General features: G+C 30.6%; 1 protein-coding gene across 1 annotated transcript; it reads left to right on the forward strand.

The window, feature by feature from the left end:
* Positions 1-719: 719 nt before the first annotated feature.
* Positions 720-20,930, forward strand: LOC123298827 (facilitated trehalose transporter Tret1-like). Its single transcript, XM_044880923.1, has 4 exons — positions 720-782; positions 18,236-18,595; positions 19,252-19,569; positions 20,184-20,930. The coding sequence occupies exons 1-4, from the start codon at positions 720-722 to the stop codon at positions 20,928-20,930; spliced, it is 1,488 nt and encodes a 495-aa protein (XP_044736858.1).
* Positions 20,931-21,254: the final 324 nt, after the last annotated feature.

Raw genomic sequence — 21,254 nt, forward strand, 5'->3', positions numbered from 1 at the left:
AATGTGATAGAGTAATCTATAATGTGATAGAGTAATTCTGTCTATGCATGGTATTTTAACAACTAACTCAGTCAATTGTTTGTTTTCACTTGTTTAATTTATCTTATATTTGTTATGGTTAGACGATAGAAGTGTTTCATTCACCGATATAACTAAAATCATAAATTTAATTCAACTTTTAAAACTTTTACTATTGTTCTCTTTTCACTACCGCTCAGTTTTTAGTGTATCGACATTTAAACGATATATATTTCTTTCATTGTATAACTTACCCTACCACCCACAAATATATCGACTGGTTCAATACGAACACCATTAATATTTTGCAATAACTTATTATTGAAATAACCCAGTTGAAATTCGTCAAGTCCGCGACGAACATAAGTTCAAGGTAAGTCTCAAGCAGCTGTTACTGGAGAGATGCAATTATAGTGTCAGTGAATTTTTGGACATGTAAATCTACTCTGTTCTTTTCTTTCTTTTTTTTGACAATTTTCATGTACAAATTTTGTATATTTTTCTATGAAATAATAAAGTATTATTATTATTATTATTATTATTATTATTATTATTACTATTTTTTATATAACACGTTTCGTAATAAAAAATTATCTTAATTTTAATCAAAAAAAAATCACCCATATTCATATTTTTTTATAAATATAAATTTTTTTCTTTTTTAGTTAACAACTCATCCAGATCCCACATCAATTACAATAATGAGGAGAGGTTCCACGGTTCATCACGTTACATCCAAAAAATCACCGAAATATTTGTCACAGGTAAGTTTAAATTCCTAATAATGACACACAAGTACTATTTACATAACTCTATTGGAAAAAATTAACTTTCTTTAAAGAGACTTTTCACTTTGATACTTTTTTGAAATGGAATTTTTTTTTTCATCAATAGATATCGTTAAACCTTTAGAATATTATCCAAACAAAATGTATGTTTTTGAGTTATTCGAATATACATATTCTAAATATAGGATTTCTTTTTCTTTAAATACGTTTTTCTCAGCTTCACGTTTTTCAAAATTGTTGCCCTGATAACTGGTTGACAAGTTTGTCGATTTTACTGGTTGATTTTATTTTGTTCGTCCTGAGTTTCTTCAATTATATAGCATTTTGTGTCAAATTGTCGAAAAAAAACTACAGTAAAAAGTGAAAAGAGTCGTAACTTTTTTCTTTTCAATTATTTAAAATTCTGACCTGTTTTTACCTGTAAAATAACGAAGCAAAGTGCAAAATTTTGTATGTTTTTATCAGGTTTAAGCAAAAAATTACTCATGTGATTTTTTCTCTAGGCGCTTAGTTTTTGAAATAAAAATTATTGAAAAATAAAGATGCAATATTCGATTTTTAGAAAAATGTGTTATTTTTTCAATCTCTGGGGGAATTCGCTTAGGTAACGCAGCTCCTGCGCTATAATTTTTTTTACTCACCAAGGTGAAAAGCTCCCTTAAAATTGGCATATTTATTTTCGTAGCTATGTTCAGTCTAAACACAGCTGAATCATTATCCCGGTAGACCAATCCTTTCGATAACTATAAAGAAAAATTTTTTTAAATAATTATATCCACAAAAGTAAAATGAAAGAAAATTTTATAATTTTATGATTAATTAATAAATTAGTTTGACATTTTATTGTTATTTGTAATTATTTATTTTATAAACATGGTGATTTTGTTAATATTAATAATAATATACAAAGGATTAACATTTGGTAATAAAGCATAAAACAAAATCACTTTGTACAGATTCTGTAGGCATTAAAATGTTCAATTTGAAAATTCAAAATTTATGTCTAATTTATAGATTATTGATCTTCAAAAGCGTCTTTTGTGCAATTCAGCATAGTTAATTTTCTTTATTCTTGTATGTTCGGCGGTTCATCCTTAAAAGAATCAAGGCTCAATAAAAATCAATATAAAATCTCTTTTTAAGGTGACAATAAATGTTATACAAACGTTATATATTTTTTGCCAATCAGTGTGAATATAAGTTATAATTACAACTTGGAAAAAATTTGATTTCAGCAACTAAAACTTGTAATTATTCTATACAATTTTTTAATTTGCAAAAAAATTGATTTTTATACTTATAATAAAGTCAGCTTGGCTACGTTAATTTTCACATAAATTGAGATTGAATTCAAAGAAACGTTGCAAACGATTCAACAAAAACAAAACAATACCTGTCGCGGATCTAGAACTTTATTTGGGAACAAGGGGTTACACGCTTAAATTAGTTATAATTCTAGTTTTTAAAATTTGAAAACTGTCTTCAAGTTCTTGAAGGAACAAAGATTTCATCGTTTTAGTTACAAAAAGCTTTCTAAAAAATACTAGAAAACTTTAAGAAATATAGATAAACAGATTAAAAACGATCTTTTCTTAAAAGTTTTTTGAATAAACTATCTTAATTTTAATATTTATATAGTATTTAAACTATGTCAATTTTTACCCGACTGGATAATATTGTTTTTCGAGTATATCTTGTATGAATGCTATTTGTTTGCTCGATGGATTTCGACATTTAAGATATCGTTATATTCGTCATAAAAACCCAAGTGTGCTTGAGCAGGTTTTTGAACAAAACAAGAAAAAAAAGGCGGATTTTAGGCATGGAAGTAATACGTTAATAAAAACAAGTGAATTGTGAGTTAATTGTTGAAATACCATGTATAGACAGTGTTGATTACACTGTCACATTACACACACATACATGTCACACATAGGTACATAACTGATATTCCCATACTATACAATTTGCACTTAATTTACGTTCTCACGGATAAACAGGTATGTTTACGAAAAAATGTTTCATACAAAAGTTGTGTATTTTTTTATAAGGAACATTTAAATTTTTTTTCTATCTCTAACGGCTTAGAAGATGTGTTCTACGGACCCAAGACTAAATTGACCTATGTGCTCATTACCGAACTCGACCTCATATTTTACGTCCCAAGCTTGCTATAAAAATTACAACTTGATATCTTTTATCGTTTTTGACATATAGACAGGCGGACAACCGGATATAATAGTTTAAATTTAATTAGGAATGATAAATTGCCAGGACAAATCAAAAACTCGACTGTGTTAATAAAATCTGAAAAGAAAGAAACAAATCAAATAGTTTTCATAGTGATTTTAACAGTCGGGGCCCATTATTGGGAATATATGAGTCGATTTAGATTTTAATGGACCCGACTGCTAAAGTCGCTATGTAAACGACTGAAGTTGTTTCTTTCTTTTCAGATTTTATTTAACAAAGTCTGGTTTTTTAATTAATTATTTATTTTATTTTTATATTTCTGGTTATTCCATGTAATGATTCCAGTTTATATAGTTAGTAAACACCATTTTAAAAGCATAACAAGCCTACCTTTCGTTTTTACCATTATTGTAAGTAGTGTAATATGTTTTCTATAATAAAGGAATAAAAGGATTTCAAAATAAGGGTTCTTGAATTTTATCTAAAATGAATGTTGATAATGAAGACCTATACTTAGCTTTAAGCTGTAAAATGTACATGAATATTTTTTATCTATCAATCATCTCATATCCTTCTATGTCAACTGTATAATTAATTAAACAATTAGAACCATATTCAACATTCCATGTAGGAACGTAGAGACCAAACTAAATATATGGGAAAATGCTTTATCATTCTCCTAAATACCGGACGCTCTACAAAATATAAATATTACAACGGATATCGCAAAAGAGCTTGTATAATTGGATTCATATTTTCTGTATTAATTGAAATCTAAGTACTCTAAAGTTTATAATTTTCTTAAGCTTAGCTTACGGCCTTACGGCCAGAAAGTTTCACAATGGCCTGAACGAAGCCGCATACGAAGTTTCATATCCGTATGATAATCCAAACTGGTACGACCTGCGACCTAAAAAATAAAGTTTTCTTGTAAGGATAGGTTGTCCGCATCTCCATTGCTCCTTGAGACATGAAACTGTTTAAGATCAGTTGAAATGCTTTGACACTAACGGCCTTCAAATTGGAGAGATCATCAAAAAACGGCTGACCCGAGTGGGATCAATCTTCTCATGGTAAGAAGGACAAATGAGTGAAACTACAGTTATCCAATCACCTTCATCATCTTTGCTGCTCCTGAAAAAGTTGCAATTCACTAGACGGTGCTTGCTTCTTAGCCTTTGTCTCTTTGTCTGAGCTTTCAGAGGTAATCCCATAACCCACTTTTCTTTCTAACATAAATCTGTCGATGTAGAAGATTGCGCTGCATGCATGGAGGATTTTTATTCTTTAGAACTTTTTCCGCTATGTATGTCTGCCTGAATACAGGCTGTGGCACCGTAGCGCCTACACAGATGAACCAATTTTGATTTTTTGTTTCGTTTGAAAAGCAATTTAATGGGCAGTGTTTTTAGCTACGTTTCAAGTGCTAGTTTAGGGTTCCGTACCTGAAACAACTTAAAAATAGGCGATGATCCTCAATATCTCTTATGTTTTGAGAAGGGTCTAAGGAAAAAGGTAATTTATTGAAGAATGTTCTTAGTTACGTTTCAAGTGTGAATTTAGTGTTCCGAACCCGAAAAATTAGTTGGGGGTTTTTCAAATTTTGTAAATTTCGCTTGCCTATTGAAAAAATATACATAATTAATTTTTGATACACCAACCTGTAGAAAAACATCTGAATGTATTTTATAATCTTTTATAACCCCCTAACAACACGTTTCAGCATCTACTTCTAAACGAAAAAAACATCAATTATACGATAACCACTTACATTTTTTATTGTTACTCAACTGAAGTGAACGATCTAAGTAGAGTGAATTATCATCACTATTTTTTCATTTTGACCCAAAGCAGTCATACACGGGAATGTGAAGAGTACGTGGTACCCGGGCGCAAAGACCCAAGAGGATCAAGCCAACGGCTTTATCCACATTTCATGCGTATACTGCCAGTTTTGAAAATCACGCAACAATCATTCATTATACTAATAAAAAGTTGCATCTTACGATGTGTAAGGCCAAGAATTTTTTGTAAGGCGAATAAATTTTGGGCAAAAAATACAAATTGACAGATTGTAAAATGTTTTTGCATATTCTCAAAATCCATGGCAAGCTGAATCGATTAAAAAAGTTTTAGTTACCTAGATAACCTACATGTCTTATTTTGGAGTCTATTGCACTTTACACTTTTTGTGGTTTTACCTCCCAACCAGCAAACAAATCATAACGTTCGATAAGGAACATGGCTCCGAAAATTAAATTCGTTGTTTTAAAATATATCCAACATTATTTTAAAGTATCTAAGTATTACGTCAACCCAATACTTAACAAGGATTCAAGCTTTTATCTTTTCGATTAAAAAAAAAACCATGTTGCACAATCTTAACTATAAACGAGCTGGAAAGATCGTAAGTGTGGTTTTATAATTTAACCGAAAAAAGTTCGTGTATTATTTTGTAAACACTTAGAAGAACAACAATGTAGGTAATATAGGTATACTACTTACTGTTCTTATATTGTAATGATAAAGATCAAATTTAACAGATACTTGTACTTAAAACTAATATTATTTTAAGCTAAAGTAAACTTACCATAAAATTTAATATACCTACTTGATACAAGTCAATAGAGTTAGTATTCCGCACCAAAAAACACAAAGAAATTATTACTTATTGTTGTTGTTTACATTTAATCATGCACAAGACATTTACATCATGGTCTATTCGACTATATTTTGATGTAATGTGTTACATACAGGCGTAAACTAAATATTGACAAATATCTTGTCTAGTAATCTTAATTAAACAGAATTTAAAAAAAATACACTCCAACCAGGACTCGAACTTCTTGGATTCATGTCAAGACCTACCAATTAGGCTATTCGAGTTCTAGACACGAATGCAATTTTTTCAATTCAATGAATTTTTTTTATATATAATTAGTTTATAAACATACGTTAAAGCTTTAAACTTTTCAAAGAATAAAACATGCGTTTGATGGACTGTTATTTGGAGCAGGCCCGTGCGAAAGTGAGGGGTTTTGGCTCCCAAAAATTAATTAATGCACCCATTTATGAAACGCATTTTCATTGTCTAGTCAGATATAAATGCATATTTTGAGCTTAGTTCATTCTTTGACTTTGTCTTTGAGTCGAGTACTTCAAACAGAAAACCTGGATCTTGGCGAGGCTATATTAAACTGGCTGATATGGCGAAACATATTTTGATTGAACGAAAAGAAGACCTTGGAGAAGATTTCAGGAAAATTTTCAAAACCATGAACGATATCTGCAATGAATGAGACATAGAATTGCGGAATCCAAGGTTCGCGTTATAGCATCCTCAACCTCAACACTCGTGTATAGAAACTGATTCAGTTTAAGATTATAGATAGAATTTGAATTCATCGCATTATTAAATCAAATTAAGCTTGTCTCTTTCTCAATAAAATGAAAAATTTTGATGAAAACTCTTGCTCAGCTTTTTGTACTAGAATGTTTTGCCGATGACATTTGAGTCGACAAAGTTCAACTTAGGCGAAAACACATTGCCGAACGGTGTGCCAAAAATTCACTCGAAGAACTAGATATTTGCAATCAAGATGTTCTGGCAGTTTTACCTGTGACAACAGCGACGAATGAACAGTCATAAATACTTTTAAAGAAGGTCTTTCAAGTTTTTTTAAAGATGATCTTCAAGACTTGATACAAGAACTGATTCTTTTTCGAGAAACCATAAACCAATTTGTACCCCCAAATCACCGTTGATATTTTACATTGAGCACCTCAAGCTTTTACTAATAGTGATGTATGAGTGACTCATAGAAAAAATTATTTTCTACTATTTAGTACAATAAAAACTTGTGCTCTATAAATTATTTTTTTATAATAAACGCTTTAATTATTTTATTTTATTTTCTGTATATTTTTAACCCCCGAACGAAAAAAACAAGGGGTGTTATAAGTTTGACCGCTATGTGTGTTTAACCGATTGTGATTTTTTTATTTCGTTTGAAAGGTAATTTAATGGAGAGTGTTCTTAGCTATGTTTCAAATACGAGTTTAGGGTTCTAAACCTAAAAATTTACTATGTAAAGTCAAACGCTTAGTATTGGACGATAGCAACGAACAACAGCGAACATAGAAGAATGAACTGACAATTAGATATTAACTAGCGACCCGCCCCGGCTTTGCACGGGTGCAATGCTGATACTAAATACACTACAGAAAAACTGTGAACGTTGTATATAAAAATATAGCGGCCCTCTCTGGCTTCGCACGGGTATAAAATATATAGCCTATGTGATTAAAATCGATCCAGTAGTTTTGATTTATTCATTACTGCCCGTGGCCCACACGCGTTAAATTTGGAGTAAAACAATCCCCCTTTCCCTATACCATGAAGATTTCCTGCTATCTTTGGAATATCTAAATTCATACACTACATTTTTACTTATTTACTTTTTACATTTTTAACTATTAACCTCAAAAATAGCAGTACTTCTCCACTATTTAATGGATGTTATTATACATATAAACCTTCCTCTTGAATCACTCTATCTATTAAAAAAAACCGCATCAAAATCCAATCAAAGATTTAAGCATACAAAGGGACATAGGGACATAGGGACAAAGAAAGCGACTTTGTTTTATACTATGTAGTGAAAACGATGAAAAAAACGTTAGATGGTAAATCGTATCGTTCGTTCTTATCAATCGACGCAATTTACAATCTGACTAAATTTACTATAAACTGATGATTCTTACAATAATCCGGTGACATATACAAAACAACAAACAAGATACACTTTATCTATATAACTTTTAGACATAAGAAATTTTAAATTTTTATTAAAAAGTATATATCAGAAAATTATTATCTTTATATTCTTTAGACGGATTCTACCTTTTTGTATTCGTTAGTTAAATCGATGGAGTTTTTATATTATTAAAAGAAAAATGGATTATAATTTAGAAACTATAAAGATAAGTTTTCATTATAACAACAAGAAAAAAGAAAATTCTCTATGTAGGTAGAACATGTATGGGAAGGTCGTTAATGTCAGCCATACTTTTGACTTATGTATAACTTTCATTTAGGAAAGAATTAGAAAAATACAAGCACTTGGCTACAAATATCGGGAAAGTTATTGTTTCTACATCGATTGTTGATTTTACATCCAGAATGAAATACTAAAACGCACTTTAAAAAATTAGCCAAAATATACGGCGCTTGTCGTTCAAATTGGAACGGAATGATACAAGAAGGTTATTTTCGCTTATTGATTTTTGCTTTATTTATTATTGTCATGGATATCACCGTCCTTTACGGTCAAAATGGTATCCACTAAACTAAAAATGATCCAATGGGCTAAAATAAATTACAAAATTCATTTTTAATTTACTTTCTGTTATTTTGAAAAATGTGCCAACCTTGATACGGCAATAGACTCAGTTTCATTGCTCCTAGCCCAAAACCAAACTATTAAGGAAGACCGCTTGGAATATTTTCTTCATGAACTACACCATGCATCCAAAAAACTTTCCATGATGATTTCATGTTTCTTTTTGCTCATTTAACTTGTAGTGTCTACTTATCTGATTGTCTGCCGAAAAAAATTTTAATCGGTTTTTAATCATTTTCTCGTGATCCAATCGAGCTGAAACTTTGCAGGCACATTCGTGGCGACAAAAGAATTTGTTTAGAAAAAAAAGGGAGTATAATAAAAACTTGGTTTTAATGGGCTAGTTTTTTCAATTACCTATACAAACTCAAAATTGTTAACCTTATTTTAAAAATCACTTTCTACAAAACACGCTTGCTTATAGACTTGTTTGTTAGACTTGGCCAAATATTTAGTGGGGACCTAAACAACTTTACCCTAATGGATGGAAAAATTATAAAAAACAAGATTAAATATTTGTATATGCTAAAATGAAATATAAGTTTTTCTTTGCTGCTTTCATTAAAACATCATATTAATCAAAATAAAGTTTGGTAAAGCGTGTTAAAATAATAACAAAAGTTGTTAACGTTATTACAATAAACGCTTAATAAGAAAAATTTTAAACTAAAATGTAAATTATTCATAAAATTAAAAATTACAATAAGAAAGAATACTGTTTAAGATTAACATTACTTAAAATTATCAAACAAATGGTTCATGAATGCGACCCTTATGATAGTTCACACCATGAACAACGGACCAAACTCAAGCGAAGAATAGGGTATTCCACTATTTTTGAAAAAGTACTTCAAAATGTTGATTTTGCTAATAAAAAACCACCAAAAATTTACTTCGGAAAAATACACACGCTTTCTTGCCAAAAACTTAAATTAAATTTTAAACCTTTTTTAAACTGTCAAAAACGCGGGCATCCAATTTGATGACGTAATATGGGTATCACTAACCGAAATAACACTAATAAGTTTGACAGATATATTCATAGACATCTGATTATAATAAATATAAATACTTATTATCTATGTATACATTATACCCAGCTGTCTATACTGAACTAATTGATGGTCTATCACTGATACCAGTACGATATCACAGCATGGCTTACCCGCGTTTTAGGTCACGTGATATACAGTTAAAAAATTACGATTTTTAATTTTAATATTTTAAAAGAAAAATGTGCTTTTCTGACTCGAAATCAGAATATTTAAGTATATTTTTACATAAATTTTAACTGTTTTCAGATTTCATTATTTATTTTTGACTAACGATAATACCCTATTGGCAAAATCTGCCAACTTAATCGTATAAATTACAGTTACTTTTTGTAGGGTTTCGTATTCGATAACAAGTAGAAAAGAGATGATAATCTTCAAACAGCCGAGCAGAGTTTCTTGAAACATATAGCTAAAAAAACTCTCGATCGAATTATCTTAGAATCAAACCAACAAAATCCAAATCGGTCTATCTATTTAGGAGCTACGATGCCACAAACGAATCAATCAGTCCTGATTTTGTGTCGGGGATTTCTATAAATTTTTTATTTTTGTATTATACAGAACATACTACATTTACCTCTTCGAGTTTAATAATAGAAACGAACACAATGTTGATCTATGTTCATTAAAATTAATTGTCAGTAAATTACAGTTAAATTTTGAATTAAAATTTATTTTATTGTTCTTATCATAGTTATCATTATTATTTATGAACAATAATTATTTTCATTTAAAATTATTTAGTTTTATCGTTAATGATGTTATTGTAAAGGATGAATCAGAAGAAACGCACACATCTCGGACAACTATTTTACAAACCTTGAAGAGATAAAATAAGTGTGTGACTGCCATATTTTTTATAAATTCTGTATATTAATTCCCACATATTTTTTATAAATTCAGTATATTTGCCATAATTTCAAATCAAAAATTTCTCAACTCTAGTGGCTCATTTGGTTTAGGCGTAATCAATTCCGTTCGCGGTATGTCTTAGGTAGCGGGCTCGACTCCCGCCGTTACAACAAAAATTAATTTAATTAATAATTGTGATGGGTTGGTGTAGTGCTTGGTAAATGCATGAAGGAGATGTACTCAGACATTCAAAATAATTTAGGAGCTGATAGATGAAATTATTAGCGGAAAAAGTGGTAAAAGATATATATTGTATCTCACAATGCGCCCTATAGCCTGACTGTGTCTCTCGTGGACAGCCAATATAACCTAACCAAACGTAAATCAGAAATTTAGAACAAAAAGAAAGAAAATTATTCTATTTTGTACAAACTATGTCGCCCTGGTAGCTCAGTTGGTTGAGGCGTTACCAATTCCGTCCGCGGTATGCCCAGTGTAGCGGGTTTGATTCTCGCCGTCGCAACAAAAATTAATTTAATTAATAGTTGTGATGGGCTGGTGTTGTGCATGGTATATGCATGAAGGAGGTGCACTCAGCCTCTGAAATTGAGGAACTGATAAATGAAAGCGGAATCATCAATCAATCAGCGGAAAGGTGGTAAAACACATATCTGGTATCACAAAGGGCTCTATAGCCTAAGTGTGTCCTTCATGGACAGCCAATATAACCTAACCTATCCTAACTTGTACAAACTATAGAAAGCCTTGTAATCGTGAGAAAAGTTGGTGGTCAAGATTTCAGAAATAGCCATTGTAACTAGTTTTGTATCGATGCGATATCTTCTCTGTACCTACTAATCGAAATTTTTTTCTTATTTGTTTCAACTGATTTGGCATTAAAAAAAATTTTTTTTTAATTTTTGAAAAATATTAGTACAAATAAAATTTAATTCTCTACGAAAAATTATATATACCATTTCTTGAAATTATGCTTCGTTTACGAGATATTTGGAGAAAATCAAAAGGGGTGCTTTTTCACCAATATCTTCAATTTCCATCTTATCATTTAATAGCACTCCACGGTTTTATCTTCTTTAATGACCCATTGTACGAATTCTACAATAAAACCCGTGAACGTGAACCCGTGAATTATTTAATACCTTATATTTATAAATATTGACCTAGCTCTGAAGTACGATAAGCCGAGCTTCCCATCTTCTGCGCCCTCTTTTTCAAAAACGGTTCAAGTTTCAGACAAAATTTATATAAAAACTTTTATGTTAATACGATTGAAGGCATAAAAAACGAGATATTCACAAATTACTAATTTTCGAGACCTTTGAGCTTGAATATCTTAGGACGCGCACGCGTGACCATGTGTGACTTTTGTGACAACATTTGCGCTATCAAAATAAAGGTTTGTACAAAAACTCAACTTATTCCGTTATATTCCGAGGTTGACCACTTATTTTGACTAAGATGATTGGGTTATAAAAAAATTTTAATATAGATTTTCTTGATTACTTGATTCTCTTTAAGAGATCTCTCTAAAGATTGAGATGCGATCTTATTGCACAGAATATTAGTGAATATCTTACATTAGACCATGCTCAGATTTTGTGACAACCCGTAGAATAATAGTAAATACATATAATAAATTTTACTTTCATATAATGGTAGGGTGACCTATATACAAATAATATGGGTTGTTTATCATCATTGTATAGGTATATATAGTTTAGTTTTATGTATCTTCTACGTGTCATCGTCTAGGTTATGCTCTATCAATGTATAGAGTTTACCTACTACTATATAGAGGAGATCAGGGCAAATGATACATAGGCTTGTGTGTGGGCTGTACGTAAACATGAGTGGGTAGTTATCGATGCCATTTGTTAAGATTTACCATATTGGCAAATCCCCCTTTCCACCTAAATTTAGTGAAATTTTTTTAAGTTCTAAGGGAAAAATTGAGTCAAAATTTATTTAAGGAATTTTTAGGCAATTCTTTTATATTGCATTGTAGAGCTAGGGTATTATAATTGGTTTGTATTATGTACAGAGTATCACATTTACGATGAAGACTCTCATATTTTCGTTATTTATAGGAATATCTATTTGCAATGTTGTACCGGGTGATTGGTCACTTTATTTAAGATACTTAATCGAAATCAAAACTTTAAACTCAGCCTACTACAAATTGACAAATAGCGCCGAATGTTAATATTTTTCCTAGCGTCAGAGATAATTAATGAAAAAACTATTAGAAAAAGTTGCTTGGAATATTTTTCTATACCCATATGGCAATTTTCATGAGAAAATTCACGTTTTGACTTTTTCTTTATTTGGGTCCACACTCATAATAGGGTATTATCGTTAGTCAAACATAAATCATGAAAATTGATGTCGTAGCGGTATGAGTCATAGACCACCAGTTAGTTCAGTGTAGACAGTTGGGTATAATATATACATAGATAAGTATTTATATTTATATTATAATCAGATGTCTATGAATATATCTGTCAAAATTATTTGTGTTATTTCGTATAGTGATACCCATATTACGTCATCAAATTGTATGCCCAGTTTTTGGCAAGAAAGCGTGTGTATTTTTCCGAAATTTCTGGGGGCTTTTTATTAGCAAAATCAACATTTTGAAGTACTTTTTCAAAAATAGTGGAATAGCTTATTATTAAAATTGCACTCCGCCGTGCAATCCGCCACCAAATTAGCAAAGAGTAACATTCATAATAAGAGTAATCACGACTAGCTAATTCTTACTGATGATGACTACTTGGTAGTCGAAATACGTATTTATAAAATACAAAAAAACTGATCTAGGAAAATGGGTCAAAAATCGAAATTAGTTTCTTTCCGTGTAAAAAATTTTTCAATAAAATATAAATTTTTATTTTCAGGAGAACTTTGTCTTATACCCCCGTACATTATTATATGCTATGTCTCCCCTACATAACATGTGCAGCATGGATAGCAATGTTTTTACACTTCAGAAGCTTTAAGAAATAAGAAAATGTAGTACATATTTGTATACACATACATACAAATACCTGTAGGTACACGGAGAATTTTTATGTTGGTAAATAATACTATAGGCGAAGCAATATATAGATAAATTGTAATTCTGATATCCCTACCTACACTAACATATCAACTGCATTTATGACAGTTCAACAGATGTTAATAACAATAATGCCGCGCCTGGTAGAAAATATTAGCATACTTTGAAAAGAAGATGTCAGAAGCTTCAGTATCTTTAGTTTCTTCTTCATGATTTAGAGCTTTGAATATCGTCGTATGTACTTATACTGATCAACTGAAAACGCTAAATCTGATGTATGATGTATAGAAATAAAAGTGTAAACAAACAATTGACTGAGTTAATTGTTGAAATACCATGTATAGACAGTGTTGATTACTCTATCACATTACACATACGTATACATGTCACAGATACATAACTAATATTCCGATATAATGCATACTATACAATTTTCGCCTAATTTGTACTCTCACGGGTAAACAGTGATGTTTACGAAAAAATGTTTCAAACAAAAGTTGTTTATTTTTTATAAGGAACATTTTTTAGTTTAAATTTTTATTCTATCTCTAACGGTTTGCCAGATGGTTCCTACGGACTCAAGACCCAATTGACCTATTTTGCTCATTTACAAACTCGACCTCACTTTTTACGTCCTTAGCACGCTATAAAAATTTCAGCTTGTTATCTCTTTTCGTTTTTGAGTTATCGTGATGACAGACTTTTTTTTGAAAATTAGATTTTTAATTTCAATTATAATCATTCCTTTAGGAACTGATAATAGAATATTAGGATTAAGATACCAAAAAAAAGGTAATAATAATCACTCCTTTCACAAAGCAAAAACAGCGGCATATCAAACTGTACCTAGGGCAGCATCAAGTCTAAATCCGCCACTGAAGGAAGCTCAATAACAGCTTCCATTAAACTTTTAAATATAATTTTTTGAATGCATATAGCTACGACATACTTTGTATTTTCAGAATAAAACTAATAGACTATATACATATATAAAAGGTATTTATGTTGCACGTATTTCCCTTAAGGGACCACATGTGTAATATCATACAGCTTAGTATGTTAAGGAAGGGAAATAATCGATAATATCCGTCCGGGAAAGAATACTGTACGTATATAATATACATATAATACATACATACTATACTTATACCTATATGCATTCATTGTTATACCACATTAGAATAGGTTATATCTATCAAGAAAAATTTACCGGAAAATACTCAATACACTACTTATTAAATAAAATAAACCACAAAGATTTTACATCATACAAGAAGCTGTTGTAAAAGGTACATTAGCATAAACAGGACGAAAGGAAATATTATGTAATATGTTGAGATATTACTTTTATTGTTGATGTTTGTGTCTATTTTAAAAATGCTTTTTTTTTAACCGACTTCAAACCAAAAAAAAAGAAGGTTCTCAATTCGACAGTATTTTTATTTTTTTTTTAATGTTTGTTACCTCAAAACTTTAGACTGGGTGAACCGATTTTGATAATTCTTTATCTATTTGAAAGCTGGGGCTTCCCGTGTGGTCCCATTTCATTTTGGTCTAGTTCTGACAACGGCATCCATGAGAAAACCATAAAAATTTTAACTTTACACCAAGTATGTACGACAAGAGGACGAATAACTCAATATCACACAACCGATTTCGATTATTCTTTTTTTAGTGATAAGTTAGTTAGTGCACTTCAGATTCACTAAAAATCACAAAATAAAAAAATAAAAAACTTTTAACAAAAAGAAAACCGACTTCAAAAGAAAAACTTTTCCAAAACAAATTAATATTCACTAAAAAGTAAAAAAATTAAGATAATATAATGTAGTTATTGTTATTTTTGGAGTCGGTGTCAGCCAAGCTAATGTAGCTAACTGTTCTGTCAGAGTTGTTTCCTTGGCTGACACCGACTCCAAAAATAACAATAATTACATTATATTATCTTTATTCTTTTAGTTCAGTAGTTTAGTTCAAAAAAGTGAAATTCTGGCCCAAAAATGGCATGATATAAGGAAGATGTGATAGAAACCGTGTTATCTGACATCGGATTTGTAATCAGCGTCCGAAAATATCCCCTAGAATACAGTTTGGATGATAACTACTTAGTATGTTGTTTTTGTTCCAAAATGTGGAATTTTCGGTCAAAGATGGCATCGGAATACATGATAGAATCCGTGTAATTTTACATCAGATTCCTTGATCGCCTATGCCCTTCTATAACTAAGTTAAGTTGGCTAAATATTCCTTGGGGTAAGAAAAACACGTTACAAATTGTTTCATTAAATTCGGTGCTGTTTCCCAACTTTTCCATTATCGACACTTTTTATCGGCTTTATTCACTGTATATGTATTAAGTTAATACATGCCAATTTGCAAATACTTCATTTAAAAGTTAGTATTCGCATTTGCATTCGCAAATGTTAAAAATAAACATTCGCATTCGTGAATAGACAAAATACTACAATCGTTCCAACAGTAATATAAAAGTTCATTCATATTTGATTTTTAGCAGAGAAATAGTTGTTTTCAAAAAATGTTAAAAATTTTTAATTTTCCACTTTGTGGGCAGCTTATTTTTAGAACGAAATTATTCATTCAAAAACTTAATTGTAATAGTACACCCACAATAGATTTCGGTCGAATTAATCTGTTTTATAATTCTATTATCGAACTCAAACAAATCTCTTGAATCGAAATGTGCGTAGAAACGAGAATTTAAAATTAATTTATTCTAAAGGTACAAAATATTTATTTAAAAATGATTTATTTGATAATAAAACAAAGCATTTGCTGAGTGGGTGGTATGTTATTTTTTATGTTCATCCATTGAAAGTATTATACTTTTTCAAGTATAAGCTTTCGACAATACAATATCATAAAATATAGGCTGGACTTCCGAATTCGTGCAACTAAAATGTTCTATGAGCGAGATTTATATAAAGTTGGACAATTCTGAAAATTAAGAGGGGGTTACCCGACATGTGTCCGACTAATTAAGGATGTATGAGCACGGTAGTGGCGACACAAATTTAAAAATATATATTTTTTCAATTTTGATGGTGAATTATGTTATAACTTGACAATATAGGACGAAAAATAAGAATAAAATTTTTCGATATCTGGAGTAATTTTCAAAATATTGAAAATTGTAAATTTAGTTTAATTATTTAGCTATCGATATAAATAAAAAAATTTTATATATCGAAAAATTTTATACTTATTTTACGTTAACATTCATGAAGTTATAACAAAATTCATATAATCAAAGTTGAAAATGTGATACAAATTATTTCAACCACAAGTCTAAACTTGCCTTGGTGCTCGTTCTATTTTAAACATGAATTTAGTAAATTATTATCTTAGTAGTACGACCTGTATTAAATTTTTTACATTAGACTATACACAACTGAATTAGAAACATAATAATGTGTATATGGCAGGAACACATTACCTACCTGCAACAAAAAATTGTCAAGCATGCAACGGATAAATACCATATAGATGCCGAATATTTTTATTTGTGACTCTCGAACAAATTCGATACCTAATAATGATAAAAAGTATTAATTAAATTAATTTTTAATTGAATTAATTTTTATTGTGACGACGGGAATCGAACCCGCTACTCTAGGCATACCTCGAACCCAATTTGTACGTTTTAACCAACTGAGCTACTAGGGATGAAATATTATTAGTATTTAATTTAAAATCAAATTCTCAGACTTGTTTTTAAATATCCTTCTTCCTTCCAGAAGTGCTTTAGAAACAATTCACGACCAGATTCGATTTACTATACAATCTCTTAGAGTCTTTCAAGGTCGAAATAAGGATAAGGCCAGCAGGGCCATGGCTCCAAGGTTCTCAACATATTACGAACGTCGATAACTTAAGAACGCTTGTCGAATTTCATACTTCTCATTGTCAAAATTGACTTTTGTTTAGTAACGCGGACAAAATCTAAACAATTTAACTTTTGTAATACCTACAATAAATATTGAGTATTAAATTTAGCGGTATTATAAACGAATTTTCAAGAACATTTCTTGATTTCTGTCTACGGTTTCAAAAAGTATTATTTTATACTTTAACATAAAAACCAGACAATATATTTTATCACACAAAAAAAAAACACATCCACCAATTATTATTCTAAAAACGGTGGAATACTACTATTGTTTAAATCGTATAAATTTTTATCGTAGCCTATTATCGCTTAATTTAATGTTTTGGTTATTCTCCCAATAAACCCTATATAATAGTTTAGTAAAAGATGTTGCAAAAATCAGCTAATAAAGGAAAATGAAAGAAACTGATCGCATTTTGCTAAAACCTCATGGAATGTGTTTCTTAAATGTCAAATATCATTAGTAAGGCATGAGTTAGTGGCTCAAATGTTTCTATTTGTTAATAAACAATAAATTTTTAATTCAATGAAATGATCAATGTTAAAGTTCATTTAAAAAATTGGTAAATAGGCAACTTTTATGGCGTAATTGTTAAGTGTTTGTCGACTAATCGAAAACTTATTATACATGCACAACGTATACGCAATTCAAGTTGCCTATTTAATAATTTTGCAAGTTAACTTGAACATTGATCGTTTCATTGAATTAACAATTTATTGTTTGTTAACAAATAGAAAGATTTGCGCCACTAACTCATATTTTACTAATTATAACTGACATCTAAGAAACACATTCAATGAGGTTTTAGCAAAATGCGAGCGGTTTCTTTCATTTTTCTATATTTGAAACATCTTTAATTGTACTATAACTATTGCATTAAAATCTAAAGAACATTATATATTTTCCAGCCAATTTTTAAATAACAAATTTTTGTTTTCAGTTTCTGGCTGCTTTTGCAGTATCATTGGGTCCATTTGCTGCTGGTTTAGGTAAAGGATATAGTTCACCAGCAATTGCATCTTTACAAGATCATCAGGGGACATGGAGAAATTCTACAGTTCTAACAGTAACACCACAGCAAGCATCTTGGGTTGCAAGTTTAAGTCTACTTGGAGCACTTTTTGGTGCTTTATTAGGAGGATTCGCAATGCGCTTTGGGCGTCGACGTATTCTAATTGTTACATCAGTGCCATTTTCTATGTCATGGATTGCAACAGTATTCGCTAATTGTGTTGAAATGATGTTTATCACAGCATTTTTAGGTGGATTTTGCTGTTCGATAATATTAACAGTTACGCAAGTAAGTTGAACAAAAAATGATATATACAGAATTTTTACGCGAAATACCTTTCGTCAAATAGGCTTAAATCCAACCAATTTTCGATTTACAAATTTTTCGGGCTGAACACTAACTGCTTACTCGACAATATAGCCAAACGTTATTGACTATATAAGAGCCTAATTGGCCGAGCGGTCTAAGGCGATAGACTTTGAACGTTTGTCTACTTAGACTTAGGCTGTGGGCTCGAATTTATTGTTGCGGTAGAACTGATCACATTGTCGTCGCTTGGATAAGAACGAAGTAACCGACTCCACCCACATCATAAATGTAATTGTAAATATGGATGTAGCTAAATAAATAAAGATTAACAAATAATGATGTGGGTGACCCCTGTTACAGGCGTATATGCACTATGTGTGTGACCGCAGTATGTGTGTGTACACAACTACTATAATCAATCTTCAAATGATCAGCTTTAGTAAATTCAACGATTTTTTTTTGGCATGACTCTCCCATCATTTTTTAAACTTTAATCTATTGACTTAAAAAAGTATACTTACCAGATTTTAGGTCTATTGACACTTTTCCAAAGTCATTTCTCGTAAGGATTCTGCAAAGTCTTTTCTTGTAAAAATATTTATTTTTGGATACAGTATGAATTGTCTTTATTTTAGGTTTATATCAGCGAAATAGCTGTGCGAGATATACGTGGCATTTTAAGTGCATTACAAAAAATTGTAGGGCATATGGGAATGTTACTATCGTTTAGTGTTGGAGCATGGCTCGATTGGAGGCAACTGGCTGCAATTGTGTGCCTAGCCCCATTATTACTTTGTTTTGGTGCTTTATATGTACCAGAAAGTCCAAGTTATCTGGCACTATGCGGTAGAGATGCTGAAGCTGCCCGTAGTTTGCAATGGTTACGTGGACCAACAGCTGATATTCGTCTTGAGCTCGCAACAATACGAACAAATGTGTTAGCTAGTCGTCAGGTAAATAATTTTTTAAGTTTGAATTTAATTTTTTTTATTAATCACTTCGAAAATTAATGATTAGGGAACGTTTTAGTATTACGCAATATTTATACCTATACTTGGGGAGGGATTAAAGTATAAGCTACTTTTTAGTGCGAAAAAGAGCTGTAAGGCGTTAAAATTGAGGTTGAAACTGGTGTGCATGAAAATATACAACCAGCTTCAATAATTGTTTTTATCTTTTTTTAACTTTCGGGGGGTTGAGTGGAAAGGTGAAGCGAGAAAGTGGGGTTGAACGTGCTGATATTTTCAAATATACCCAAATCTGATATCAAATAAAAGGAAATGATGTGTACATTTAAAAAATGTAAGTTACATAAAAAATAGTTTAGACGTTTAAAAGTTGTGAACTCTTTTATCTGGGGTTAATCAAATTTCATAAAATTTACCCTAAAATTAGAGTTCCGTACCAAAATAATATGTCGATGAAATTGTGAACAAAAGGAGTAAGCTTCTTCGCCGTGTATTTAAGAGAGTAGAGTAATTACACAGATTTTAAGATGCGTTATGAAAGTTTATCGACTAACTTTATTTTAGACTTAGAATAAACAAAACCATAATATATTTTTTAGAACCACATTCTACGACCTCCAGCTCCACGTGACATAATGAATCGACTTTGGAAGCCAGCATTAACAACATGTGGTCTTATGTTCTTTCAACGATTCTCGGGAGCGAATGCATTCAATTTTTATGCAGTCTCCATTTTTCGACAAACATTTGGTGGAATGAATCCTCATGGTGCTGCCGTAGCAGTTTGCTTCGTTCAACTATTAGCCTCATTATTATCAGGATTATTAATCGATACAGTCGGACGAATACCTTTACTTATTGCGAGCAGTGTTTTTATGTCACTTGCATTAGCTGGATTTGGATCATGCGCATATTACGTATCACATCAACGATTAAAATTTACCTCAAATAATTTGGGAACTTTAGCTCTAACACCAGCGATGGGTGGTGAACACGATTGGATCCCGTTATTATGTGTTTTAATATTCACTATAGCTTTCTCGTTAGGTATTAGTCCAATATCATCGTTGCTTTCTAGTGAACTATTCCCACTTGAATATCGAGCGTTAGGAAGCTCAATGGCAATGTCATTTAGTTATGCATGTGCTTTTATTGGTGTGAAAACATTTGTAGATTTTCAAGAATGGCTCGGTTTACATGGTGCATTTTGGTTATATGCTGCCATATCAATGGCCGGTTTAAGTTTTGTCATTTGTTTTGTACCAGAAACAAAAGGTAAAGATATGGATGAAATGAATCCAAAATATGTACAATCATTAGCTATTGTGTCACCACCAAATCGATGATTACCAAAAATATTTTTAATTTTTAAAATGTATTTTACGAAATATCACGATTTTTTTTATAAATTAATTTTTTTGTATATTTTTTCTATTTAAAAAAAAATGTTTGCCTAAAAGTTCTATTTTTAAAACGCAAAAAAATCAAACTTCGCAGTTTTTTCTGAAAGTTTCGATGACGAAAAATATGAAGATAAAAACCAAAAAAAATCATAAATATTTTCAATAAATTTTGAATCAAATAGTACAAGAAATAGAGCTTAACATGATGACAATAATAAATGTGCTGAAAGTTTTTAAGATATGTTTAAACGTCACAATTATTAAAGA

This window comes from Chrysoperla carnea, chromosome 4 (assembly GCF_905475395.1).
Source record: "Chrysoperla carnea chromosome 4, inChrCarn1.1, whole genome shotgun sequence".
NCBI classification, from domain to species: Eukaryota; Metazoa; Arthropoda; class Insecta; order Neuroptera; family Chrysopidae; genus Chrysoperla; species Chrysoperla carnea.

Coding starts and splice junctions, on each gene's coding strand:
- LOC123298827 (XM_044880923.1), top strand. CDS start 720: ATGAGGAGAGGTTCCACGGTTCATCACGTTACATCCAAAAAATCACCG. Junction 18,596..19,251: donor TAATATTAACAGTTACGCAA/GTAAGTTGAACA, acceptor TCTTTATTTTAG/GTTTATATCAGCGAAATAGC. Junction 19,570..20,183: donor ATGTGTTAGCTAGTCGTCAG/GTAAATAATTTT, acceptor TATATTTTTTAG/AACCACATTCTACGACCTCC.